The sequence below is a fragment of the Simochromis diagramma genome, unplaced genomic scaffold, assembly GCF_900408965.1.
Source record: "Simochromis diagramma unplaced genomic scaffold, fSimDia1.1 OVJJ01000631.1, whole genome shotgun sequence".
NCBI lineage: Eukaryota > Metazoa > Chordata > Actinopteri > Cichliformes > Cichlidae > Simochromis > Simochromis diagramma.
The window spans coordinates 153,833-181,665 of NW_024387500.1; the positions used below are offsets into that span (position 1 = coordinate 153,833).

At 43.7% G+C, this 27,833-nt stretch overlaps 1 protein-coding gene and 1 long non-coding RNA gene across 5 annotated transcripts; one reads left to right on the forward strand and one right to left on the reverse strand.

The window, feature by feature from the left end:
- Positions 1–8,308: 8,308 nt before the first annotated feature.
- Positions 8,309–23,874, reverse strand: LOC120725680 (UPF0687 protein C20orf27 homolog). Of its 4 annotated transcripts, none has more exons than XM_040018661.1 (6): positions 23,727–23,867; positions 22,183–22,255; positions 20,474–20,610; positions 19,977–20,130; positions 17,933–18,033; positions 8,309–8,729 (listed from the first exon to the last, which is right to left on the reverse strand). In XM_040018661.1, the coding sequence occupies exons 2-6, from the start codon at positions 22,199–22,201 to the stop codon at positions 8,691–8,693; spliced, it is 450 nt and encodes a 149-aa protein (XP_039874595.1). In that variant the 5' UTR covers positions 22,202–22,255; positions 23,727–23,867; the 3' UTR covers positions 8,309–8,690. The 4 variants fall into 4 exon arrangements, with proteins under 4 accessions (XP_039874595.1, XP_039874594.1, XP_039874591.1 ...); XM_040018660.1 differs by having other exon boundaries at positions 17,908–18,033; XM_040018657.1 differs by lacking the exon at positions 8,309–8,729 and having other exon boundaries at positions 17,583–18,033; positions 23,727–23,874.
- Positions 8,724–10,008, forward strand: LOC120725682. The gene is made up of 2 exons (XR_005694179.1): positions 8,724–9,412; positions 9,596–10,008. It is a non-coding gene; the product is annotated as an uncharacterized LOC120725682 (long non-coding RNA).
- Positions 23,875–27,833: the final 3,959 nt, after the last annotated feature.

Genomic DNA, 27,833 nt, shown 5'->3' on the forward strand with positions numbered 1-27,833 from the left:
GTGCTGTACAAGAATACAACATACATAATAAAACAACTTAGAGTATTAAAAGCAAACACCAAATATGAATTAACAAATAACTCTCATGCTGTATTAAAAGCCAGTAAATAAAAATGTGTTTTAAGATAAGATTTAAAACGATTGACAGTAGGAGCCTGTCTGATGTGTAGGGGCAAATTATTCCACAGCTTAGGCGCTACGACTGCAAATGCTCGATCGCCTCTGTGAACCAGCCTCGACCTTGGTATGGCTAAAAGCAAAAGATCACTTGATCTAAGATCTTTTTGAGTTTCCTGAACAGGACTGGAGAGGCCCGTTTGAGATAGCGGCATCCGGTGTCATGGTCCTGGGTCGAGCGACCCAGTGTTTGAGTTTTATGTATCTTTTGTATTCATTTGTGCCCTAGTTTAGCTCATCTAGTTTATTTTGGGATTGCTGTTTAGTCCTTGTTCCTTAGTTGTTTATGTCATCTCCCCCTGTACTAAGTCTCCCTGGTTCATGCGTCATGTCTGCGTGGTTATGTTTAGTTCATGTCATGTCTAATCTCCATGTTTCCTGTTTTACTTTGAAAGTCTGTATTCAATGTCAGTGTATTCAGTTTCACTTCTCCTGTCCTGTCGTTAGGTTCATGTGTGTCAGCTGTGCTCCCATGTGTGACCACTTCCCCTGATCATCCCTCATGTGTATTTAGTCTCTGTGTTTCATACAGTATGTGTCGCGTCGTCTGTGTTCCCACCCTCCATGTCCTCATGGCCAGTCTGTACAATCATCATCATCATCATCATCATCATCATCGTCATCATCATCGTCGTCGTCGTCATGGTTTTTTGAGTCTCCTTAGTTTATCAGTATCTGTTTCCCAGTTTAGTTTAGGTTCAGTTTAGTCACGGTGTTTCTGCTTTGTGTTGAGACTTGTCATCAGCCACAATAAAGACTCGCTTTCAGTTTAAGTTTACTCCGGTCTACTCTCTTGTTTTCGCACCTGGGTCCACCACACACACCACCGCACGGTCTGTCCCCTCAGATCGTGACATCCTGGGCCAAAAAGTTTCCGGGCCGCCGTCTTCAGCCTGAATCTTTGGAGCAAACTGAGACTGTAATTGTGGCGAAGCTGGCAGACGTGCAGGCAACTATTGGATCGACGGAGCGGAGCAACGCCATCAATGAACCAGATCATCAGCCACAAGTAAATGGAGAGGTGAGACATTTGGACATGATTGCACCCCTGATTGAAGCATCACAATCAGCTTCTCTGCACACACAACCCGCAGCACTGCAGGCCACTACTGGCCGGATCGTTTCTGTCACAGCACAAGTTCATGCTCCACCCACAGCTAACACCGCACCCAAAACTACGACTGCTACGACGTCTGACCCGATTGGAGGTGAACTGTCACTCTCCAGTAAGACGGAGGAGGGAAGAGACGGCGATCTGAGACCTGCCACTCCTCCTGTGCATCTACAGGAACCAGGGCCCAATCAAGTGGCACCGAGAGACCAGAGGGTGAGGAGAATCCCTACAGCACTTCATGGGGCTTCTTCTGAGGGGAAATCTTCTCCCGCCATTCAGCTACAACAGAACATGGAGGCGATGGACCTCATACAGGGGGAATCCACCCCCAAGAAGACCAACACAGCTTCAGTTGGACAACAGGTATGCACCCCGACGAGACATCCAAGCACAAAGAAAAAGCTCAGAGAGTGGAGACTGCACACAAAGGAAGCATCGGTGATCATTGGAGACACCAATGTGGGCTTGATTCCTCCTTATGTTGCGGAGGGAGTCCAAATTGACAGCTTCCCAGGAGCCAAATGGGGCCATGCAGAGATCCTTCTGGATAAAGCAGACAGTGACACATCGGTGGAGAAGCTGGTTCTCTCCTTCGGCCTGAATAACAGGTGTCAGAGGGATAAAAATGTACCAATAAGGGAGCTGAGAAGAACGCTGAGGTCGGCACAAGAAAAATTCCCCCAAGCTGACATTTATATTCCAGTGATTAACTTTTCTTCTGCCCTTCCCAAAACAGAACAAGACACATTATTACACATAAACAATTTTATTACAGGTTTAAAGGAGCACATACCTGCTCTACCTGCTGATAAGTTCAGCACAGAATCGGACAATCTTCGCTGGACAGACAAGACTGCAGAGCACATGTTGGATCATTGGAATGATCATGTTAATGGAGCATCTCCGTGAAACCAATTTGAGTGACTGATTTTATGTACTTCTGTGCTTGAAGGAGGCTTCAGATGCCATTTTGTGAGAGTTTAACCCCAATATAACCCACTAGAGGGTGCTGTAACTCCATTTAAGGGAATTTTCCCCTACTCTTTACTTTTCTCCTTGTTTCTTCATTTTTTTTTATTTGTATAGGCCCTTTTATGGCCATCCCATTATAAACTCCTGGCCCTGAAGTCTTCCCTAACCTTAACCTCTTTTAACCCCATGCAGGGATTTCAATCCAGCCCTAAACCTAACCGCCTAGAGCCCTGATTGAACATTGGGCCCAAACTTCAACCCCTATCTTCCGGCCCTAAACCTAACCTCTGGGTTCCCTAAGCCCACTTTCAAACCCCTTTATTTGGGATAAGAGAGGACACTTCCCTCCTGGAGAGCAATCTGTGGGTGACGTGGGGGCCCGGGATGGGAACAGGTGCGGTCTGTGCATGGAGTTTGGCCACCTTTGGTGGCCAACCTCCCAACTTGAGCTCCCCCTAACCCGCCCGTGCCGCCTGGCCCCCCACTCGGGTTACCCTATGTCCTCACATTGCAACAACTGAGAGGAAAAGAGGTCCCCAGTAAGGGGCATCGGCTGAACTGGACCTCTTTTCCTCTCAGTTGTTGCAATGTGAGGACATAGGGTAACCCGAGTGGGGGGCCAGGCGGCACGGGCGGGTTAGGGGGAGCTCAAGCCGAGAGATATAATCTCTCCAGCGTGTCCTGGATCTGCCCCGAGGCCTCCTCCCGGTGGGACATGCCTGGAACACCTCACCCAGGAGGCGCCCAGGGGACATCCTTGTCAGATGCCCGAACCACCTCAGCTGGCTCCTTTCGATGTGGAGCAGCAGCTGCTCTACTCTGAGCCCCTCCCGGATGGCCGAACTTCTCACCCTATCTCTAAGGGAGAGGCCAGCCACCCTTCGGAGGAAGCTCATTTCTGCCGCTTGTATCCGCGATCTCGTTCTTTCGGTCACTACCCACAGCTCGTGGCCATAGGTGAGGGTAGGGACGTAGATCGACCGGTAAATTGATCGATCGATGACTGGTAAATTGAGAGCTTCGCTTCACTCAGCTCCCTCTTCACCACGACGGACCGGTGCAGCGTCTGCATCACTGCAGCTGCAGCCCCAATCCGTCTGTCGATCTCCGGCTCCCTTCTCCCATCACTCGCGAACAAGACCCCGAGATACTTGAACTCCTCCACTTGGGGCAGGAACTCATCCCCGACCCGGAGTGGGCACTTCATCCTTTTCCGGCTGAGAACCATGGCCTCAGATTTGGAGGTGCTGATCCTCATTCCCGCTGCGTCACACTCGGCTGCGAACCGTTCCAGTGCGAGCTGGAGGCCTTCACCCGATGAAGCCAACAGAACCACATCATCCGCAAAAATCAGAGACGAGATTCTGAGGCCACCAAAGTGAAAACCCTCCGCCACTTGGCTGCCACTACTAGAAATCCTGTCCATAAAAATGATGAACAGAACCGGAGACAAAGGGCAGCCCTGGCGGAGCCCATCACCCACCGGGAACGAGTCCGACTTATTGCTGGCAATGCGAACCAAGCTCTTGCAATGGTTGTATAGGGATCGAATGGCCAGTAGCAATGGGCCAGACACCCCATTCTCCCGCAACACCTCCCACAGGACACCCCGAGGGACACGGTCGAATGCCTTCTCCAAGTCCACAAAACACATGTAGACTGGTTGGGCAAACTCCCATGCACCCTCGAGTATCCTTGAGAGGATAAAGAGCTGGTCCAGTGTTCCGCGACCAGGACAAGCGATGCAAACAGTGCTCTTTATTTACAGTGAAAAGCTGTAAACACAATAACTCCCCGTTGCTCCCTTGAACCCCGTGTGAAGCGCCTTGAGGCGACTTTTGTTGTGATTTGGCGCTATATAAATAAAATTGAATTGAATTGAAATTGAATTGAATTAATAAGCCACAGCATTAAACATAATAGTTAGATTATTACCTTCACACAAAGAAGAATCCTGGGGACACAAATCAGGGCTCCAGCACTGAAATACAGTAACTGTAATACAGTAATGTTAATGCATTGACCTTATAATGATGAGGTTACCACCACAAGTCAATAAACAAAAAAGTCCACAGCACAGATTTTTTTTTTGCTAACAGGTTACAAATATGTAAGACTGCTTTCTTCCATTTGTGCAACATCTCTAAAGTTAGAAATATCCTGTCTCACAGTGACGCTGAAAAACTAGTTCATGCATTTATTACTTCCAGGCTGGACGACTGTAATTCATTATTATCAGGATGTCCTAAAAACTTGCTGAAAAGCCTTCAGCTAATCCAAAATGCTGCAGCAAGAGTCCTGACAGGGACTAGAAAGAGAGAGCAGATTTCTCCTGTATTGGCTTCCTGTTAAATCCAGAATTCAAAATCCTGCTCCTCACATACAAGGTCTTAAATAATCAGGCCCCATCTTATCTTAATGACCTTGTAGTACCATATCACCCTATTAGAGCGCTTCCCTCTCGCTCTGCAGGCCTACTTGTTGTTCCTAGAGTATTTATTAAAAGTAGAATGGGAGGCAGAGCCTTCAGTTTTCAGGCCCCTCTTCTGTGGAACCAGCTTCCAGTTTGGATTCAGGAGACAGACACTATCTCTACTTTCAAGATTAGGCTTCAAACTTTCCTTTTTACTAAAGCATATAGTTAGGGCTGGACCAGGTGACCCTGAATCCTCCCTTAGTTATGCTGCAGTAGGTGTAGGCTGCTGGGGATTCCCATGATGCATTGAACGTTGCCCTCTCTCACTTATAGAGTCTACCTTACAATATTAGCTCCTTGACGTCACTGTTGTTGTGATTTGGTGCTATAAAAATAAAACTGAATTGAATTGAACTGAATTATAATATATAACCAATATATTGCTATAATATTATCATCACTTGGTGTCACAGTCACATGTATTTCCACATTATTACACTCAGTATCTGGTCTGTTAGAACTCAGTTATATGAATTTCAGTGTAATGTTACGCAGCTACATTCACTGTTCATACAGGCTTATTACTTGGCTGTTATTGAAATGTTACTCTGTGAGTAGGAATAACTCACACTTCCATATGATTACCTTGTTTCTACCTTATTACACAATTATTAGCATATTATTACTGAGCTGGAATAGAAAGTGTTAGCCTACATTAATAAATCATTGCTCCAGCATTCAACACAGCATTTTAGTTTACAGTATGATTAAATGGAGAGACAGAATATCACCCAAACAAAACAAACAGATCACATCAAAGTTATAAATAGACGTGCTTGTCACTGTGTGAAATAAGTATTTGAGCAAAATATGTCGTAGTGCATATCTGGAGAAACCTTGTTGACACAGCAGCAGTTAGACATCTGTAGCTGGTCCCCAGGTTTGCACAGATCGCTCTCCTCTTTTAATCTTTCAGGTTTCTTGGCTGCCACCTGGAAACTAGAAGCTCCAGTTCACGCCACAAATGTTCTGTATGAATACTGAGGCCTGAAGACATCAATGTGCTTCTTCTGTAACCACTTGATTGTGGCCTTGGTGGTATGTTTTGTGTCACAGTATCCACCCACAAACACAAACTGTGTTCACGCTGATGGAAGGAGGCTCCTGCCCAAGATGTGATGGTTTAATGTCCAGGTGAAGTTGCTTTAGCAGAAAAACAGCCCAAAGAATAAAGTTTCCACCTCATGTCTGTGGGGTTGTTTGGTTTCATCTGAACTAAAAACCTCTGAATCATTACTGTTCACTGGAAACGTTAAAAAACGTGGCTTCTTCAGCAGAGAAATCCATGAAACGGTAAATGGCCTTTTTTATACAGCACGTGCTGAGCACTACAAGCATCATTCACCCATTTGACCGCCGGTATGCACAACATTCATTTAGGACCTTAGTGCCTTGGTTACAAAGGATCTAACTATTTCACTCAATGACATGCAAATCAATTTATAACATTTATGTAAGGATTTTTGGTTGATACTCTTCATTAAAATAAAACTACCATGAAAATGAAGAGACTGTTCATTTCTTTCTGTGATCGTTTGAGTTCAGAGAAGAAAACGTCAAACTTGAGATTCAAACTTGTTCAGTATGTTTAGTAGATGCAGCTGTGGTGTCATTTTAACAATTCTATGGTGCCTTGTTGTCAAGTTACTGCGTTCAGGAATTTGGGTGCCCACGCTGCCCACTGGGGGAAAAAAGTACATTTCACAGTGTGGCAGGGGCGTGGTCTGTGGCACTCAGCAGTCACAGTCTCCCCTTTTTCAGGAACGCAGCAGGAAAGCTGACTGATCCAACAAAGAAAAACACTGAAACTGGGGGTCAGGATCGCTTCACACAAGTGAACTTTTTCAACATATTAAAACACAACAGTGCCACAGGAAAAGGTTACATGAGACACGTTTATAGCAATTAGAAAAAGAGGTCAGCACAAAGGAAAAGGCAGTGAGCCTCTACTTCTATTACACATGTCAGAGTCAGGCTTGGTGCCAGTAATGTTGGGGGTTTAAAAGGTCTACAGTACACACAGCTGTATGGTTACATGATAACTTCAGAGTCTGTCATGACCAATGTTCCCTCTAAGCTGCGCACGTGCGCAATTGCGCACTGCTGGCACGTCTCTGCGCACAAAAAAAAATCGAACCTGAATTGAAATTAAAATTAATACTTTAACAATTCTGTTTTGCAGTGTTAGTCAGTGACTGGCTGCTCCTGTATGGGATTAGAACGAGGCCACCTTATCCCATAGTCCAGCCAATAATGCGATTCACATTCGTATATATGCAGCTAATCAACATCGTTGTCAGGCTATGACAGCGTCCTTATGTGCGACACCGGTGTTTTAGCAAAGCGGCTGATGTGGAGTGAAGCCACGTTAATGACAACGTGTACAACCATTGGAGATGTGAGCAGGACAGACGGAACAACTGACGGACAAAGTGTGGACTTTATACCAGTTTTTAAATTGTGTTGATCGGCCACGTAAAACCAGAGTTATGATAAAATATCTGCAATGTTTGGTTTTCTTCCTGAATACTGTCGTTGTTTATATTGTTTATTGTTTATATAAGAAGTAAGTATATAATTAATTGCCCAACATTGGTCATTATTTACTGTATTTTGCAGACAGAGTTACAGACTCTCTCCCAGACCACAGACTCATAATACAAGTCAGAGCTTTATAAAAAAAAAAAAAAGAAAGTTGTGTTTTCAAAATTGGAGTTGAAGTTATTTTTCTTTCCAATAGTGTTAACATGCTGCACAGGTCATGAACAGGATTTTTTAAATTTTCATTGTAAGTGGGCTAAAGCAGGTAATTAAAAGTAGTCTAACAGAAATGTAAATGCTGTAATCTGATTATTTTAATAAACATGTAACTTGGATGCTGGCGTGACCACAGTGCACACGTCTGCTGTTGCTCACAGTGGTCCAAGGGGCGCTCAGGGAGTTTGTGTGTTCGCTCACAGACATGAAACATTAGAGGGAACATTGGTCATGATACAAGAAGAGTATACAGGTGAGTCGGTTAATTAAGCTGCTGTGCAACTACATGTGGTGTAAAAGTGTAAACGGTGTGGAACAGGTGAGTCCAACCTCAGCGTCACCAGGTAAAATGTCTGTCTTATCTTTCATAAACCCTGTTAGTGGCATTAACGTTCAGAGACTTAACGTCTATTTTGGAATTTCACTCTAATTTCAGGTTTTCTACCTCCAGGTGGTTCAGAGAAGATACAGGGAACGTGACACCAGGCCAGCTGGCTTTGTGTTTGTGACAGCTCACAACACCTCATGCAAGGTTACTGTGGTCATTACTGTTACACAAGTGTGAAACTCACACCCTGTGTGTGTGTGCGTGTGTGTCTGTGTGTGTGTGTCTGTGTGTGTATGTGTGTGTGTGTATGTGTGTGTGTCTGTGTGTGTGTGTGTGTGTCATGTGTGTGTGTGTGTGTGTGTGTCTGTGTGTGTGCGTGTGTGTGTCTGTGTGTGTGTGTGTCTGTGTGTGTGTGTGTGTGTGTGTCTGTGTGTGTGTGTGTGCGTGTGTGTGTGCGTGTGTGTCTGCGTGTGTGTGTGTGTGTGTGTGTGTGTGTGTCTGTGTGTGTGTGTGTGTCTGTGTGTGTGCGTGTGTGTGTGTCTGTGTGTGTGCGTGTGTGTGTGTGTGTGTGTGTGTGTGTCTGTGTGCGCGTGCTGTAACACTGGTTTGACTGGCCCCAGCAGCAGAGGCATTATGGCTCTATGGCAGCCTCGTGTAAATGTAATTGCATGACTGTGACTGTGATGTGATTTTCAGGGCAGTTTGTTTGTCCTTCAGATGAATTCTACTTATTATGTATGGATCCATGTTTCTCTCTCTACTGCACCCTGACCCAGTCACTGAGTATGTTCAGGAGTTACACACTCATATCTTCTTACGATCACTGCTGTGCTTTGTGTGGGCATCTTTCCTGGCACCGAGACACCTCACCCCCTCCAGCAGCATGGGGGTGCCGTGATGTGGGTCTGGACAGAGGAAAAAAGGGGAAGATGTCAGAGTAGATGGAGAGATGCCGGCAGGGAAAAACTATGTGACATTCCATGAAATGCTTAGACAGCGTAGCAAAGCAGGCTGTAGTTACTGAAATAACTTTAGCTCTTAGTAGCAGAAAAATGGTTTCTTTTCTTTATGACAACTTAATGAGCTCTTTCTTTTTTCTTTTTTTGTCTGTCCTGTCCAGCGCTGTAGCAATGCTAAAGATTTATTTTCCCAAATGGATCATTAGAGCTTTTGGTATGTGGGTCCAATAGATTATGATGGTTTATTCAATCTTTACTTATTTATCTATTATATTTTTAAGTTGTTACAATCAGAACGGACAGCACCACAGGACGGGAAAGACAAGGACAAGAGAAGTTGTGAAGAGACTCAACAGAAGGCGAAGGAAAGAAAAACAGATGAGAAGAGAGACGGAGAGAAAAGACCTGCTGAAAAAAAACAAGCAAAAAGAAAACAACACAGCAGGAAACCACGGCAACAGCCAACATCAGCATCAGTAACAGTAAATAATAAATACTGAATGTTACTGAGCAGCATGAAGGACTGATAATGATGTTTAGAGGCAGAATAACAGTGGAGGTCTTCGTCACTGAGTTCATGTTTGGAACTTTGATTTCTGTTTTGGGGGTTTACAGGTTATTTTGGAGGTGTGGTCTTAAACTTTTGATCAGCTGTAAAACAGCCTGTTTCAGTTTAAATGTTGTTTTCATTAAACTGCATGATCAGAAAATGATTTTGTCTCACTCCCATTTCTCCTTGTTCCATGTTGAAGCTACTGGGAACCTTGTTAAGATCCAAACATGCAAAAATATGATTTTGTGTCATTTTTCAGGTGGTCTTAAACTTTTGATCAGGACTGTAACATCACTCCAGATAAGAATCCTTTTTTCTTTCTCATCCTCTTGCGTTAACATCTGTTTAACTTATTAATATCAGTTAGTTGATTCAAGGTGATGCCATAACTATTTCCACACCCATGTAAGCGACATTAGCCATACACACATGACTATGGGCACGCTAAGGTCACAGCTGCACACACGTGTTCTCAGCCTGCTATAACTCTAGACAAAGGGGAGCAGCAATTTTAACGCATAGAAATGTTAATTTTATAGTACTCAACATGGTTATAGACACAGAGGGTAGAAGAAGAAAACAAAAATATTCAGGAACTTGGAAAAAAAATCAAATCCTTATATGAGGATTACGTGTCCCAGCAAGATCAGGAAATAATTAACAAAATACACAGTGTATTTAAGCCTTGTGTTTCTCTTTGTTAGTGTCACGTCCTCCCTCATAGCTGTGTGTGATTCTCCCCGAGTCTCCTCGTGTATTAGTTTTTCCCAGTTTAGTTTGCAATGTTTTGTATCACCTTTATTTCTGTTCAGCAATTAAAGCTGCATTTTTTTAGTTAAGTTCCCGCTCTGGTGAGTTTGCGTTTGGGTCCTTCTCCTGCTTGCACACAGCTGTTTTGTGACACACATTTACCCAAAACTTCTTTTCAAATGGGCCCCGTTGCCTAACGTTCGCTCCCCCAGCCTCGCCAACTGATCGAAGTGAGTACTCCCGAACATTAAGCACGTCTGGGTCCACACAAGGGTTCCATCAGCACAGTGTGCAGTGACCAGCAGCCCAACAATGGCTGCCATTGTTGGGCTGCCAGCAGGAGGGTCTCTCGTGGCGGCCACCAACTACTATCAAAGGTGCATCAGCTCTACGTCCAGCAGCAGCTCATGTGGTGAAGTCATCCCTCACATCCAGGACTGCAGCACCTGGTAGTCCAGCTTCTTCTTTGATAAGCAGCCCCACTGGGATGACCCCACTGACTGAGGAGGCACAGCACAAGGCGGGGGTCTTGGGTGTGGTGACGAACAGTCAGATCACCTGTGTTTCCTGGGAGATGGTGATGTAGCAGCAGGCGACTCGGAGCATTGATGCGGGTAGCCCCACCTCCTCGTGATCCTGTGTTCTCTCTTGGTCCACGCCACCACACTTGATGGGGAATCTAACCATCAGCCAATGCTAGGTGACGGGAGGAAGTCGTGTTTACAGCCTTACTTTCTGTTTTTCCTTCTTTTGTCGTAGTGTGGCTGCATCTTCTGTTCCTCTAACCTCACTTTTTAAATTAACAACCAATAATAAACTTAAAAAAAAAACCAGAAGCAGCCAATAATGACCTCTCTGTTGGTGCTCGAGCCTGCTTTGGGTTTCTTGGGTTACTGGTGTGGTGCGGATGGCCTAAGCCGGCAGCACAGGCCCTGGTGTAATTTAGATGACCATCCATGTAGGCTCTAATGGGAGGAAGACGAAGGCCACTCTTGAGTCTCTCACCTCCCACTACCCACTGGAATGCCCTCATGACCAACTCCATTGCCGTGATAAATGCCAGAGGGGAAATCGTGCAGCCTGCCATAACTCCAATTCCCAGGTGTTGCCAGGCTGTGGTGGTGTTCTCAGCTGTCACACAAAACTGTAAAATCCTTAAAGTGGGTCTTGACCAGTCCTGTGATTTGGTTTGGTACGCTGAAATAGTTGAAGGCCATCCACAAGATCTAATGCAGAACTGACCAAAAGGCGTTGGCAAGGTCTAAAAAGACCACGTGATGGTCTCTTTGTTCTTTCTCAGCAGTTTGAATCTGGTGCCAGACGACGCTGGCATGCTCCAGACATCCAGAGAAGCCCCGCCTTCTGCACTGATGTGTCAATATAGTTGTTTCTTTGCAGGAAAGCAGATAGTCTTTGGGCCAAGACACTGAAGGAGATTTTTCCCTCTACGTTCAGCAGGCTGATCTGGCGAAACTGTCTGATGGATGAGGAGTTCTTCTCCTTAGGGATCAGAATACCTCTTTCTCTTCTCCAAGCCTTTGGAATCACTCCTTTCTGCCACGCTACCTTTATCAGCATCCACAGGTATTTGAGGACTCGTGGGGTGTTTTTGTAGAGTCTATATGAGATGCCATTAGGTCCTGGGGCCGATGCTGCTCCTGCCTGCTTCACTACCTTCTCCACTTCACTCCATGTTGGTGGTCTTATGTCCATTTGGTGTTCAGGTGCCTGAATAGGTGGCATATCAGTCAGAATGATAACTGGTTCATGCCTCTATCAATTTCCTGCTGTCTCCTGGAATTTAACTGGTTGAAATGGCCTTTCTGCTCTGAGTCTTGTTCTTTACCCCACATCGCTCAGCCCCATAGCTGTAGATGATGGTTCCCAGGTTCTCCAGCTTCCTTTCAACTGGACCCTTTTGTTGATCTAGTATAAGAGCCAGACCCACTCTCTTTTCTCACTGGATCTGGGCCACAGAATCTGATCTTTCCTACCTTCCATCTTCCTTTCCCTTGCTGGTAGTGGTTGGCTAGACTCAGTGTTGGAAGACTCTGTTAGCTGTTTCTGAATGAGCTCTGGGCTGGTTGATGGTGTTGATTGTGGCTGGCTTGGAAATGTGTTGCTAGCTGTTGGTGGCTAAACTCCAAGCTAGCGGCTGATATTAAGCTAGAGCTAGAATCTAATATTGGGTGTGGCTGGCTAAGCTCTAGACTGGGAACTGCTACTGGTTGGATTTGACTGAGTTCCAATCTGGAGACTATGGGGGAGTCTGTACAACAATGAATTTTGAACAGGGTGCTGATACCCTGAGGACTGTGGGGATTCTGGTCTGCTACTCGCCGCCCTCGCAGGAACCCTGATCGGGCTGTCAACCATCGATCTCTAGCCCACCTGCCTAGGGCGCCCACCGCGATTAGCAAAAAAGAAGATACTCCACTCAACTTCGGTCTTCTAAACATTCGTTCATTGACAAGTAAGGGACCTCTCATCCAAGACCTCCTATCTGACCGTAAGTTTGACTTTTTCTGCTTAACTGAAACCTGGCAACAACCTGATGACTTTTCTCAGCTAAACGAATCTGCTCCTCTGGGGTTTGTTTACTTTTCTAAACCCCGCTGCTCAGGTCGTGGGGGTGGTCTCACGATCCTTTTTCGCCAGCACTTGAAAGTCCTGCCAGTTAATGTTGATACCTTTAGTTCTCTAGAGGTCCTTGCATGTGAGCTGACTGGACCCATTCCCACTATCATAGCTACTGTATACCGCCCCCCCAAACCTAACCCTGTCTTCCTCAGTGACTTTGCTAATCTACTAACCCATCTTTCATCTCTCTCCCCAAATGTGATCTTGGTGGGAGATTTCAACATTCACATGGACAATAATGACCTTCTGCTCACCAGAGACTTTTCCTCCTGTCTCGAAGGCTCTGAATTTAAACAATTTATCGACTTTCCCACTCACTCTAAAGGACACACCCTGGACTTGGTCTGCTGTTCTGGTCTTACTCCCTCGAATCTTTCTGCTACTGAAATCCCCATAACTGACCACTTCCTCCTTTCATTTAACCTCACTCTCTGCTGCTCTTCTACCAAGCCAACCCGTCTCATCTTGTTCCGCAACATCAAGAACATTGATATGGACATTCTCACTACCAGTTTGGACAATGTTCAGATTCCGGACTTCTATTCTACTCCTGATGATTTGTTGTTATATTATAATAATTGTCTACGCACTGTCCTTGATTCTCTGGCTCCTGTAAAAACCCACTCTGTTTCCTTCACTCGCTCTGCTCCCTGGTTTACCTCTGACCTCCGAGCTCTGAAGGCCAAAGCTCGGCAGCTAGAGCGTAAATATAAGAAATCTGGTTTAACTGTTGATTCAGAAATCTATAAATACCACATACTTCAGTATAAAGACTCCATTAACAAGGCCAAACAAAGCTTCTACTCTGGTATTATCATTTCTTATGAGGGTAATGCAAGGACTCTGTTTTCAGTTTTCAACAAGCTAATTCAACCCCCCAACGCTTTACCACCGCACTTCTAATCCTCTGAAACATGCAACTCCTTGATGCTGTTCTGGACTACGAAAATCAATAACATCCACCAGCAACTCAGATCAAATGTTGTGTCTACGCCCTCTCCAGAACCTCTTCTCCTTTTTGAGCCGTTTTCCACTTTTCATCTTCCTGATTTATCTGATATTTCCGAGTTAATATGTAAATCAAAGCCTGCCACATGTCATCTTGACCCCATGCCCACAGGGCTTGTGAAATCCTGCCTCTCTTCTTTACTCCCACTCATTTCTGCTATCATTCACTCTTCTCTCACCACCGGTATCGTTCCCTCCTTATTGAAGACTGCTCTAGTCACTCCTATACTGAAAAAACCTTCCTTAGATCCTAACAACTTTAACAACCTTCGTCCGATTTCCAATCTACCCTTCATTTCTAAGATACTCGAAAAAGTGGTTGCAGCTCAACTTCATTTACACCTGGTTAATAATAACATCTACGAGAGATTTCAATCTGGTTTTCGCTCATGTCACAGTACCGAAACTGCTCTACTTAAAGTCACTAACGATCTTCTAATCGGAGCTGACTCTGGTCTTCTCACCATTCTCGTTCTTTTAGATCTGAGCTCAGCCTTTGACACCATTTCTCACTCTGTCCTTCTAAGCAGACTTTCCTCTCTCGGCATCTCTGACACACCCCTCGTCTGGTTTCAATCATATCTCCTCGACCGCTCCCAGTTTATTCAACTAAGATCATTCCGCTCTCGTCTATTCCCCGTCACCTCTGGTGTACCCCAAGGCTCAGTTTTAGGCCCTCTTCTCTTCATAATATACATCCTCCCTCTAGGTACCATCTTCCGCAAATTTGATCTTCAGTTTCACTGTTTTGCTGATGACACCCAGTTATATCTCTCTTGCAAACCTGATTCCTCCCTCCCACCTTCTTCCCTTACAGAATGTCTATCCGAGTTAAAATCCTGGTTTACCTCTAATTTTCTAAAGCTCAATGAGGATAAAACTGAGATCCTCCTTATTGGCACCAAATCCAACCTTTTGAAGGCAAACCATTTCTCACTCACCATCGATAACTCCACAGTTTTCCCTTCTCCTCAGGTTAAGAGCCTTGGTGTCATCCTAGACAGTTCGCTTTCCTATAAATCTCACGTCAATAATCTCCCCCGTTCTGCCTACTTCCATCTACGTAACATTAACAGATTGCTTCCTTCTCTTTCCACCCAGTCTATGTCCATTCTTGTCCACAGTCTTGTTACCTCCCGTATTGACTACTGCAATTCTCTTTTGCATGGTCTCCCCCAAAAATCCCTCCATAAGTTTCAACTGGTTCAGAACTCTGCTGCTCGCATTATCACCAGAACCCCCTCCTACCAGCACATCACCCCTGTTCTTCAGGAACTTCACTGGCTCCCTGTGAAATTCCGGATAATTTTCAAACTTCTTCTGCTCACCTTCAAGGCCATTCATAACCTCGCTCCTCCTTACCTTTCTGACCTGTTAACCACCACCTTTTCTGCCCGTTCACTTCGTTCTTCTTCTTCTATCCAGCTTGCTTTACCTTCCTTCCGCCTCACCACCATGGGAAGCAGAGCTTTCAGCTGCTCTGCTCCCAGGCTGTGGAACTCTCTGCCCCCTGAAATAAGAAATATTGGTTCTCTCCCCCAGTTTAAATCCCAACTCAAAACCCATCTGTTCAAATCTGCATATTCACTGTGAATCCACTGTTTGTTCATTTTATCTTGTGCTTGTATTTTATTGTTCTTATTCTGCCATTGTTTTACTAAGTGTTTTATCCTATTGTAAAGTGTCCTTGGGTGACTTGAAAGGCGCTCATAAATAAAATTTATTATTATTATTATTATTATTCTCCTGCCTCTGGGATTCACTCGACTGATTTGACTTACTTGTTAAAAAGTATGTGTCAATGCGAGGCCCCTTTCTCAGCTCGCTGAGGCACTTCTTCCTGCCTTGGTGGATTTTAAGGCCCATGTCAGTTGTTAGTTTTGGCCAGCCACAAATGCAGTCCTGCAGCTTCTTTCCTACCATCATTGATGGTCCATTATTTGCAATGCTGGTTGATCTATTCATCGGTGGTACCGTTCCGTGGTTCGTTGCCATTAAATCCGTCCGGAAAGGGTCTTCTTTCACCCCTGCTCTTGCAGACCCTTCTCTTTTGAGACTTCTGTAGCAATAATGGGTGTACCCACGTACGCTAAAAAGCGCTGGGTCCTGCTGGTATGAGGCACTAACCCACACCAGCCCCATTAGTCAAGTCAAGTCAAGTCAAGTTTATTTATAAAGCACATTTAAAAACAACCAAGGCTGACCAAAGTGCTGTACAATAAAATACAAATATAAAATACAATAAAACGCAAGTACATAAAACACCTCACTGATGAAACAATAAATTAAAACAATAGGTTAAACCTTGCTAAAAGCCAATGAGAAGAGGTGAGTTTTAAGAGCAGTTTTAAAAGTTCCTAGGCTTGTGGAGAATCTGATGTGAGGAGGTAAACTGTTCCACAGTCTGGGTGCAGCCACAGCAAAAGCCCTCTCTCCCCTAGTCTTTAATCTGTACCTGGGAACATCTAAAAGCATCAGGTCTGCTGACCTCAAAGATCTCCTGGGACGGTAAATGCTAAGAAGCTCTGCCAGGTAAGGAGGTGCAGTACCGTTAAGAACCTTAAAAACCAGCAGTAAAATTTTAAAATCAATCCTAAAAGCAACTGGGAGCCAGTGGAGAGAGCAGAGGACCGGAGTGATGTGGTCTCTCTTTTTGGAACCGGTCAGCATGCGAGCAGCAGCGTTCTGCACCAGTTGGAGGCGATGCAGACAGGAACGATCTAAACCAGCATAAAGGGAGTTGCAGTAGTCCAGCCGTGATGTAATAAAAGCATGGACCACCCTTTCTAGATCGTTCCTGCACAGGTAGGACTTGACTTTAGCTAAAATCCGTAGATGATAAAAAGATCCCTTGACTACGGAGCTGATTTGTTTATCAAATTTAAAAGCACCGTCAAAAGTAACACCGAGGCTCTTAATGGAGGAAGTACATTTGAAAGTTAGGGGTCCCATAAAATCAAAGGAAAGGTTGGGGTCTTTAGGAAGCCCAAACACAATGACTTCAGTTTTACTTTCATTTAGATGTAGGAAGTTAAGAGCCATCCAAGTCTTAATGTCAGACAGACAGGAGAATAACGGCTGCAGAGAGTCCTTACAGTCTAACCTCAGAGGGAGGTAGATCTGAATGTCATCAGCAAATGTGTGGAAGGACACATTATGTTTGCGCAGCACATCGCCCAGAGGGAGCAAATACAGAGTAAACAGCAGGGGGCCTAGAATGGACCCCTGAGGTACACCAGAAGTTAAAGGAGCTCTGGGAGATGACAGTTCACCGAGGTGAACAGAAAAACTCCTGTTATCCAGGTAGGACTGGAAGAACTTTAAAACAGTACCTTTCAAACCGACACAGTGTTCTAGGCGGGATAACAGTATGTTGTGATCAACAGTGTCGAAGGCTGCAGTCAGGTCTAAGGTTACTAGGACAGCAGCACAACCAGAGTCTACAGTTAAAAGCAAATCATTAAAAACTCTCATTAGGGTCTATTCCCTCCTGTCAGCAGTCTTTCCAGGCTGTCATCTGGTCTTTCCCTGATTCTCAGCTGCCCATTCGCAGCGGTCACTGGTGGTAAAAAACTACATTTCCGCGAAAATGACGTCACTTCCAGTTTCGGGCAGAACATGGCGGACATGCGATAGTTCGTGCTGATGGACGGAGGAAGTGTTATGAACAGCTGATCGGATCGGCAAAGCGTGTTTCTGGAATATTATGTTTTTGTTGCTGCAAGTGCTTTTTATGCAGTTTTTGCAAAGCTATATGTGGAAGGAAACTGTGACCTAGGACAAGCTGATGGCATAAGATGTAAGTACAACTCGTCCGGTTTCATATGCAAAAAAATTTTTTGCGCTAGCTCACGTGGATGCAGTGCTACCGGGATTTAAAAATAGTTAAGCAAAACGGAGCGCGCCCGCTCTGACCGGTTTTAAAGGGTTAAAATCTCCACATATCCTTTCTTCAGGACTCCTTCCACCTTAACAAGAATCTCAGTTCCAGATGTACTGAAGCATAATACTCATACTATAATGTTTCACTGTGCTGCACTGTGTCCTGTTGAACTGTGTTTGATCTGTGTACAGTCAACAAGGTAATAAAGATGCAGTCCTGTATGATTAGGACCTGTTTACTCTGTCTGTGCGCGCGTATGTGTGTGTATCTGTCGGTGCACAAGCACCTACCAATGACCCTGGCCTGGAGTCTGACCTTTAGACTGCTGTCTTTTCTCCCTCTGGTTACCATGGTGATCTCCTCCTGTTGCACCCCCTCCTGGTGAGTTCTGTACTCACATGTTACCTTTACACCTCCTAAAGAGAACGAGGGAGTGAGGAAGGAGACAAGTTATTCATACGCAGTCTGCACCACGCTGAGTCCAATGAACTTTAGAAACATCATCAATGCAGTTAAAGGAATACTTTAGCCCCAGGTGTACCAACCCTGTGCTGCGGCATATCTATGTCTAATGTATCAAAGACTGCATTTACCTCAAGCAGCAAAGAACAGAACATTCAGCACTCCTAACTCTAACAAGCACAGACTCAGTAACTCTGATGCCATCTTAACCCTGAGTGACGATGTTCTAATGTAATGCTTAAATAAGTTGTAGACAGTCTTCTTCAAACGTTTTGCTATAAAAGGAAACTTTGAGATTGGTATTCGGCTCGACGGCCGTCTGGTTTTTTTAGGTGTGGTTGCACAAAAGCTGTCCTGAAGTATTCTGGGACACAGCCAGAGGACAGACAGTTGGTAAGTGCAGAAACAAACAGTGACATCCAAAGCTTTTAGAACGTTTTCGTTGCACCACAGATCTTTAAAGCTCGTCCTCAGAGACTCAGTCTGTTCACTGAAAGCCATCAGTGCTTTCATTTCTTGTTATTGTAGCTGAACACTCTTCTCCTTACCCTCCCTCTTGTCTTTTATGATTGAAAATGTGTTTATTCATCCAGGGTAGCCATTTTGGACACTGTGGACCGGCATGTCTATTACACTTTGCTGTGACAGTGGGTTGAACGTCCACACTCCAGTGAACTCATGTGTTGGTATCTTCCCCTCTAATTACAACCCAGTTCTTGCTTATCCAGGACATTGAAGCTGTTCCTGGACGGGGAAATTCAGGAATGTGGTTGATTTATTTTTTTGTGGCTGTTCCTTTGAAGACTAGATCTATGCAGCTGCAATGAAGGAGAGCTGACTGGTTTGTTTGGTTTAGCTCCTTAGTGCTAAACCAAGCCTGGGAGGTGTTGAGCTGCTAGAGAGATGAATCCAGCTGTTTCTGCTGAGACACTGGCAACAGCAGTCAGCTGACTCTTGATCTCAAACCTGCTCGAGAGCAGAGATCTGTTATTGCAGTACTGAGATGCTTGGGTCAGGCAGAGACAGTGTCACAGCTGTATGGAGAGCTGAGCTTTGGCATACTATTACAGACGAGAGCTCAAATACTGGGCCTGCTGACACGAGGCAGACTCGAGTTTTGTTCTACGTAGGCTTCCAGGATCGCTTTTAACCCAAGATGGCTTATGCTCAGTTTATTCACACGGGCTAATCAGTGTAATGTAATACAATCATTCAGTTACTCAGGGTTTTAATTTAGGTTCGTACTTTCAAAAATAGCGAGGTGTTACCAATATTCTCAGCACAGAGACGCAGACGCTGCCACAGACAGTAGACACTAACGCCATATTTTGGTTTCATTTTTAGGTTTTCACTTCCTGGTGTTGGGAAATGTGACCATGCATATACATTTTCCTTAGGATGTCTTTCTCCCCTAACCCCAATCAGTCGCAGCAGATGGCCCCGCCCCTCCCTGAGCCTGGTTCTGCCGGAGGTTTCTTCCTGTTAAAAGGGAGTTTTTCCTTCCCACTGTCACCAAAGTGCTTGCTCATAGGGGGTCATATGATTATTGTGGGGTCTTTACCTTATAATATAAAGCACCTTGAGGCGACTGTCGTGATTTGGTGATATATAAATTTGAATTTCAAAATACATTTCTTGGTTACAGACTTGTGTTGTGCTCGTGTGAAAAGATTCCACAGAAACATTAGTCCCAAAAAGTAATAACACAAGTGAGGACGCTGGTGGACAGAATCTAAGGAGCTCCTTAGACTAGCATGACCTGGATTACTGAGAACCTACAGACTTACTGCTGGGCAGAGAACCTAACCCACCGTGGAGCAACAGTCTGCTCCACAACACTGCAGGTTAGACATATGTGCAAGCATGTCCTGAAGTATGCCTGTACACCTATACTTACCCTCCAGTGTGGAGTTAATACGCTGGACCCGCAGGCTGGGCGACCTCCGAGATGGAGAAGAGGAGGGAAGACATGAGAGCTCTTTGCCCAGTGTGGGGACATCTGGGACAGTGAAGACAATCTCATAACAGTGGTGGCTCTTCAGGAAACCAGCCTTGACAGAGGAGCGATGTGTTAGAGGCAAAGAGTAGAAAACATTGGATCAAATAGCTCAGGAGGATGTGGGCTAACACAGCCCGTGGTGTCACATTTTCATGGCTCAGTTTAATGTTGTTTTGTTGTTCCACCATTCCTCAGCCGGACTTTACATTTTACAAATGTATCCGGATGAAACATCCATGAACATGGAAATCAATCAAATCGTAAACCAGGAGACTTTCTCTGCTCATTCATGAAAACACCTTGTGGTCATTTTATCAACACTTCACCTGAAAAATCGCTTACAATGATGAAATCATGACGAACAACTGTGTTCGTTTGACGGTGTGCAGACACACCTTCACCAAGTAGCTGCCATCCTTCTCTGAGACAGCAATGAGTGTAGCGACGTTTGACTGGTCATCTCTCCGTGTTGGAGAGCCAGGGGGCTCGTCATCGTCAGGGAAACGCACCCCACCTGCTTTGGACGTAGAGCCTGGGGACAGACAGGTAACATCAAACCACGGCAGCCATAGAAATGAACACAACTGCTGTCAACGTGTTTGCTGAGATGGAGAACAGCAAACCGATACAATCTGAGAGCATAACACCAACTACTGTACTGTCACATTATTAGGTACACCTGTTCCACTGCTCATCACAGCAATCCAAACATCTAATCAGCCTTTGACATCAGCAGGAATTTAAAGCATTTAGACAGGACGGCCTGCTGGAGCTCAAACTGAGCATCAAAGTAAGAAAGATGAACGTGGCATGGTTCATGATGTCAGGCGGGCTGCTGTGAGTATTTCAGACATTGTCGATGGGCTGGGTTTATCCTGCATAATCATGTCTACTATCACCAAGGTTAGACAAGAGGAGACGGACTCCAACAGCCTCGACAGTCAACAGATTTCAGTCCAGCACAGCATCCTTGGGATGTGCATGAAAGGGAAATTTGGATGAGCAGGAATTTGATTGAAAGCATAAATGCAATGCTGGACTGTATTCAGGAAAGTGAGCGATCTGGAGCTGTGGCTGACAAAAGTACAAAATGCTTAAGTGAGAAGTGCATCAACACAGTAGCAAATGAAAATCTTTAGTAGTGAAGCACGTGTAGAGACAGCAAAGGAGTGTGTGAAGACAATAAGATTGTTTGATGTGGGTGAGGAGGTGTGTTACTGACTTTTGTGCTGTGGGCCAGTTGAGCCAAAACAACCTAAAAAATTGTAGTAAAACAATTCAGTTCCATTTTATACAGTGGCGACTCACAGCAACAGCTGCTTCAAAGAAACATCTGGATGGACTATGTGCTGGACCAGTGCCTCCTACAGCACAGCACCAACTGTAACTCATCAGCTGCAGAACGATGCAGCACAGACACGATGTGATATTCCCATGTCTGTCTCAGTTAGACATTACAGCTTTCTCTACAGTTTGTGAATCAATATGAAAAATGCTTCCAAACTGGTTGTAGCTCCATAGGACACACACCGATTGTCATGTGGTACTTTTCTACTCTGCTTAAGCACTCAGAGAACAGCTGGTAGCAGCTGTGGCTCAGCAGACCATCGACAAATCAGAAGGTAGGTGATTTAGATTCTCCTGCTCTTAGATTGCAAAGACGAGCAGAAGGTGCGAGGCTGATGAGAATCTGTGACCAAAGCAACACAAGCGACAGACGGACCAAAGGACCCCGTCATTGTGATTCACTGATGCTAAAACTTCAGTGTTGGATGAGTTACAGCAGAGAGAATGTAAACTACATGGCATAACGCAGTCAGAACATTTTGATGAGCTGGATTGTTTTTGGTGCTCATTTTCAGTGCAGACACATATTTTTAGAAACATACAGGAAAAAACAACAAACACAAACAGAGCCGTTAAAAGCACAGTGAGAAAATATCATGTGCTTTCTGCATTTGCCAGGCCCTCTGCTCATTCAAATCACCTGTACCTGTACTACTTGCCACTTTATCACGAAACGGGATACAGCGCCCCCTGGTGGTTTCAAATAAAGGCCAGTCACAAGTAGCATTCATAAACACACAAGCAGCATCACACTCACCTTTTCTTCCTGTTGCCATGGTGATGTGGTTAGGATTTAGGTTAGACAAAACCCGAGTACTGTCATCACTGACCTGAGTGTGAGAGCACAGGGAGACAGAGAGCATGGTGTCACAGCTCTGTGGTGGAGATGGAACAGTACAGACCGATATCATGCGGTCTCTTCCTCCACGTCCTTCTTTGTCCTGTTGTCCCATTTTTACTTTAGTCTATTATATCCCTTGGATATGAATACCAGTCAAATATAATCTGTCACTGATTTTTTTTTTTTTTCATCAGTCCGAGACCACAAATTGATTATTTGAATAGAGTACAACTGCCACTCTGATTTTTAAAGCTCAGTCACTGCAAACTGACCAGGCTCTCCTTTATGACCTGCAGCTGGTCTGATCTGGATAACTAAGAAAACACAGGAGCCGAAGTTCATTTTGATCAATTTCTAATTTCAGCACAAAGCAACAGCCTTGTAAAGGAAAAGTATGTGCAGAGATAAAACTGGTGACAGAAAAGAGCCACAGGACGAGCCCTGGAGCCATGGGCAGAGAGGGGAACAAGAACAAGCGCGCACAAAAGTTTGCTGTTGCTTTCAGTAGTTTTTCTACAGAGTCAGATAAACACACAACACGGAGACATGCACAGCACATGACACTGTGTGCTGTTCTGGCCCACAGACAGGTGAGCTGTCAGCATCACAGGTCATGGGTTGTCTTATTTCACTGCTAGTAAAAAAATAAATATGATCCATGTATTTATTGCTATTTCACTGTCACATAGGCGTTTTTATTATGGTAGTTTTTGTTTTTTATTGCACATGATGGTAACAATGAAAACTCTTTGCTGCCACAGGTTTTCACTGTTGTGTGGTCTGATTACCAGCACTGATATCTCCTCTCTTCTACTATGTAAAGCTTCCCTATTTAAATTAAATAAATAAGAAAATTATTTTAAAAAAAATTAGTAAAATTCAAGAAATTCAACTGAAATGAGTTGAATGATGATTACTCGATATTGTAGCCTGCCCATTAAATTATTAGAGGCTTTCTTCTAATTCCAAGATTATCAGTAACAATTACAACATAGTAATCCAGCGATTATTTGTCTTACAATACATTTAAATGGCTTTTTGCTGCAGTGCTTTACAAAAGAAGCTGGATCCCGTACAGCGCGCTGCTGTGTCCGCGCTACACACAGAAATCAAAAAGGTGAAAATCCTCTGTGCTGTTTTTATCACAGCGTGTCCAGAAGTCATAAAGCTTTTGGAATCACTTTAATATCGACCGCTGAAACGTCTCAGTGTCACGGGAGCTTAAAGAGGACAACACCCATCCTGCTCAGCTGTACGGAGGGACGCAGGCACCTGAGGGCTTTGTAACACTGGGCAATAATGCGCTACATAACCATTCGGGATGCATAATAATAAAAGCAGGGTGCTACTTACAGGGACTGTGTCAACCCGTCAAACACAGATCCACACCCATCCAGCCTGCATCCTGCACCAACCTGCTGGTACAGCTAAACACACGCAGTCACATAGGAAGTACGTACCGCTTAGTTCAGATCATCCGAGCTGAGCGCTTCCCGCTCTGGCGTCCGTCTTTGGGCAGCTGGCAGGATGCTGCTGTGCTCTACATGCACACTCACGTGTCCCGCGCGCGGACTGCTCGGCGGACACGCGCGTGTAGCAGACAGCCACACAGCGGGCACAGATGGTCGCCGTTACATAACAAGGCGCGTCAGATGGGTCCAAATGTCCGGTTTCCACCGCGGCGTTAAGGCCTCACACGTGTAAGACTCAAAGCAGAGTGTACCTGGTAAAATGTCTGTTTCTACTATTTCCATCTATTATTTCAGGATTTTACTCAGAAATGTTAACTGTACTGTACCGTACTTGTCCCAAGTCTTGCCACTTACATATGATCAAACCTCCAACCTTGCCATTAGTAGATGACCTGCCCAAATCTCCTGAGACACAGCCATCCCATTTATGTAGAATGTATCATTTAGAGGCACTCTGAACAACCTGAAGATGTGCCGAGTGAGTCAAAAGTCACCCACGGTAGGCACGAATCTGTCAGTGGCACAAACACAAACAATGACTTCTTTTTTCACTTCATTAAGTTGGAGAAAGCTGCACTCTAAAAGGTAACCAGGCCTTTTACCTCCACTTGATTAAATCCATGGCTGCAGCATAAAAATTCTAATTTATTGATTAAGACAGACCTTCTAAGTTGCAAACTTTCTTTTTTGGTTGTGTTGAATTAATAATGTTGGTAATTACATTAAATTAATTTTATATGTAATTTCAAATTAAATCCCAATGTTAGTGGGTTCAAAATAAAATTCAAGTTGTAATTACTTAAAGAAATTGAATAGATAACTTATTTTATTTCCACTGTAACTTCTGATTTCAAGTTCCCACTTAACTAGCCCGGACAAATTCATATATGGTGCGTTGCATGGTGGACTTGCAAGCTTTTGTAAAAGACATTTCGAGGTAAATAACATTTCATTTACAATAACAGTTCTAACAAAGCAAAGCATTTGTGCTAGTCACTTGTACTGGATGATGTGATGCTCATACATTTAAGGAGATATTTTGCACTACCACATGTGGCTAATGCTAGCCATTCTAAACTTTAGCACAGGAGAGGATAAGACTTATAGTTTCATTTGACAAAAGTCTTCAGCTAGAGAGTGCTGCTGTGGCCAGGAAAAGCGTGGCTAAAGTTTTGCTACACAGTGCAATCTCATTTTGATCATAGGCTGATTTTGTTTTTCTTTTTACCAAAATTAGAAGCCTTTAAACTGTGAATAGTTTTGTCAGAGGATGACCTAGAGGCTTCTTTTCCCCCCTGGCTCACCTATTTTATGTCTTTATAAAATTTGCATGACCCATATGTAATATTACATTGTAAATGATTTTGGTTACTATTGTGATACAGCTTAAAGCAAGTATTGTTCTTGATCTTAAGAGCTGCAGCTATCTTTGTTTCTTTTTGAAAAATCAGGTTGTGTGAAATATTGTTAATGTCATTCCAGTAGCATCATTCTGGCATAGGCTATGTGAATCTACTTACAGTTTTTTACAGCCGCTAGGACACATGTCTCAATACTTAGGTCACTTTTGCAAAACTCTTCACACAATCCTCCTAACTGACCGTCAGCTTGGCAAAGCAGTTCATTTCACATTCAAAATGCACTACAACTACCAAAACACTTCATTCAGGTCTCAAATAAACTCATTCTTCCAGAACACTAGCAAAGGTTGACAGCCGACAAACACACTTTGTCACCCACAAAACAATGACCTTAAAAACACTAACAACATGTAGCATTACACAGTGTTTCCTTGTGTAAAACAAGGACACATCTCTGTTTATAATTTCAATATATGTTACTGGAATGAATCAGACATCATGCAGAATTCGTTAATATTTGTTTATGTATTTTTATTTTTTTGCACTAAGTAATCCCAAAATACAAGAATTTGTATACACACCATCCACTGATACACATACAATAGTAATGCTATTCTACTCGGTCTTCTCCATTTGGCCACAGGTTCTCATCCACATCACATCTTATGTCATCTAGGGCAATACACCTAGGAAAGAATCTTCTGGCATGCCAGAATTGAAGGAGTTGAACAATTGAAGGAGTAACACCTGTGTAGATGTTCATCTACAATGAGAATCAGCTGTGGCTTCAAGTTAAAAATAAATAAAGAAAAAACAACTATATGTGCTGCTAAGGATTTATCTGGGAACACAATATATGACCCTGGAAGAATAAACAACATTTTTAGGGATTTCTATGAAACTTTATACTCACCACAAATAAACCCATCTAAAAATGAAATTGATCTGTTTCTTGACAACGTAACTCTTCCAAAATTACTAGACAGTCAAGCAATGGAACTGGATTCGCCACTGACGCCAAGTGAACTCCAGGAAGCCCTGATAAGTATGCCCAATAATAAGGCTCCAGGTCCAGACGGCTTCCCTGCAGAATTCTACAAAGAATTCTGGACAATTCTGGCACCAGTATTCCACGGAATGTTGCAGGAAATCGAGGAAAATGGCAGACTACCACCAAATATGAATTCTGCCAACATTAGTCTCCTGCTAAAACCAGGCAAAGACCCTTTATTTCCCTCAAGCTATCGTCCAATTTCTCTTTTAAATGTAGACCTTAAAATAATCTGCAAAGCTCTATCAAAGAGATTAGAGAAAATAACCCCCCTCTTAATTCATCCTGACCAAACTGGTTTCATAAAAGGTCGGCACTCCTCAACAAACACTCGTAGATTACTTAATTTAGTAGACTACTCATACAATAAAAACATCGAAACCATAATATTATCTCTAGATGCAGAAAAAGCATTTGACAGAGTTAACTGGAAATTTTTATTCGCAACTCTACACAAATTTGGTTTTGGAAACTCTTTCATAAACTGGATAAGAATATTATACAATTCCCCAACAGCTCGTATCAGAACAAATGACCAGACATCCTCCAGCTTCTGTCTCCTGAGGGGCACCAGACAGGGATGCCCACTCTCCCTTTCACTGTTTGCAATTTTTATCGAACCTCTAGCAGCAGCATTTAGACAGGCTACAACAATTAAGGGCATAAAATGTAAGAACATAGAACATAAAATCAGTCTCTATGCGGATGATGTGTTGCTTTTTCTACAAAACACACAAACCAACCTCTCTGAGGTAATTACTCTAATAAACTGGTTTTCAAGAGTTTCAGATTATTCAATTAACTGGCCAAAATCTACAGTTCTCCCCATTAACTGCTCCTTCCATAATTCTTCCTCTGCCCCACTGCAATCTGGAAATATTAAATATTTAGGTATTAATGTTTCTCCTAAGCTTTCAGACTTAACTAAATTAAACCACATCCCACTTCTAAAGAAAGTAGAAGGCGATCTGACTAGATGGAAACAGAGGCGGAGCCAGACATTTGAAACACCCGGGGCTTAGCCCTAAAGGGTAGTATGCATGTGGTATTTTTTTTTCTTTTGGGGGGGGGGGGGGTAGAAATGACTGAAAGATTAATAGGCTCTGTTTTGAGTTTTGTTCAAAAAAGAATGACTTCATATAGGGAAAAATATATCACATGTGCAGGACACCTTAAACTAGTTTTTTAATTAAGCAGCAAGGCAGAACAAAGTCAGGGCTGTATCAAGACACAGGGACTAAACCCCAATTCAACCAGACCCAGAATTGATCCTGAATTAAAACAGGACTACAACAGTTCAAACTCATCACTACTTAGGATTTAACCAAGACAGAACCAGAATCAGAACTAGATGATAGCACTAAAAATCATCATAGACCTGCACTACACTTATTTTTTAATTCTACCAAAGTACAATATTTAGATTGAGAAAAGTTTATATAATTATTTAGCCTTGTTATGCAAACAAGCCTAATAAATGTTCAAGCTTAATAAATGTTGAATTTGAAAAATAGCAAACCTAAAAAGAAACACTAGGTACGAGATACATGAGGACCTGTGATACGGTGATACTTTTGGTAAACAGCCATTTGACTAACATGTCTGTCTCACCTGTTCTTGTTCATCTCTGTTCTGTCCTCATTCTCCTCTCTCTCCCTCTTTGTGCTGACAATCATCAAATAT

Excerpts from the sequence above, each read along its gene's own strand:
- LOC120725680 (XM_040018657.1), bottom strand. Across the intron at positions 20,131-20,473 it reads ATGGCAGCTACTTGGTGAAG|GCTGGTTTCCTGAAGAGCCA; the intron begins GTGTGTCTGCAC and ends TCCTCTGTCAAG. Across the intron at positions 18,034-19,976 it reads TATTAACTCCACACTGGAGG|GAGGTGTAAAGGTAACATGT; the intron begins GTAAGTATAGGT and ends CGTTCTCTTTAG.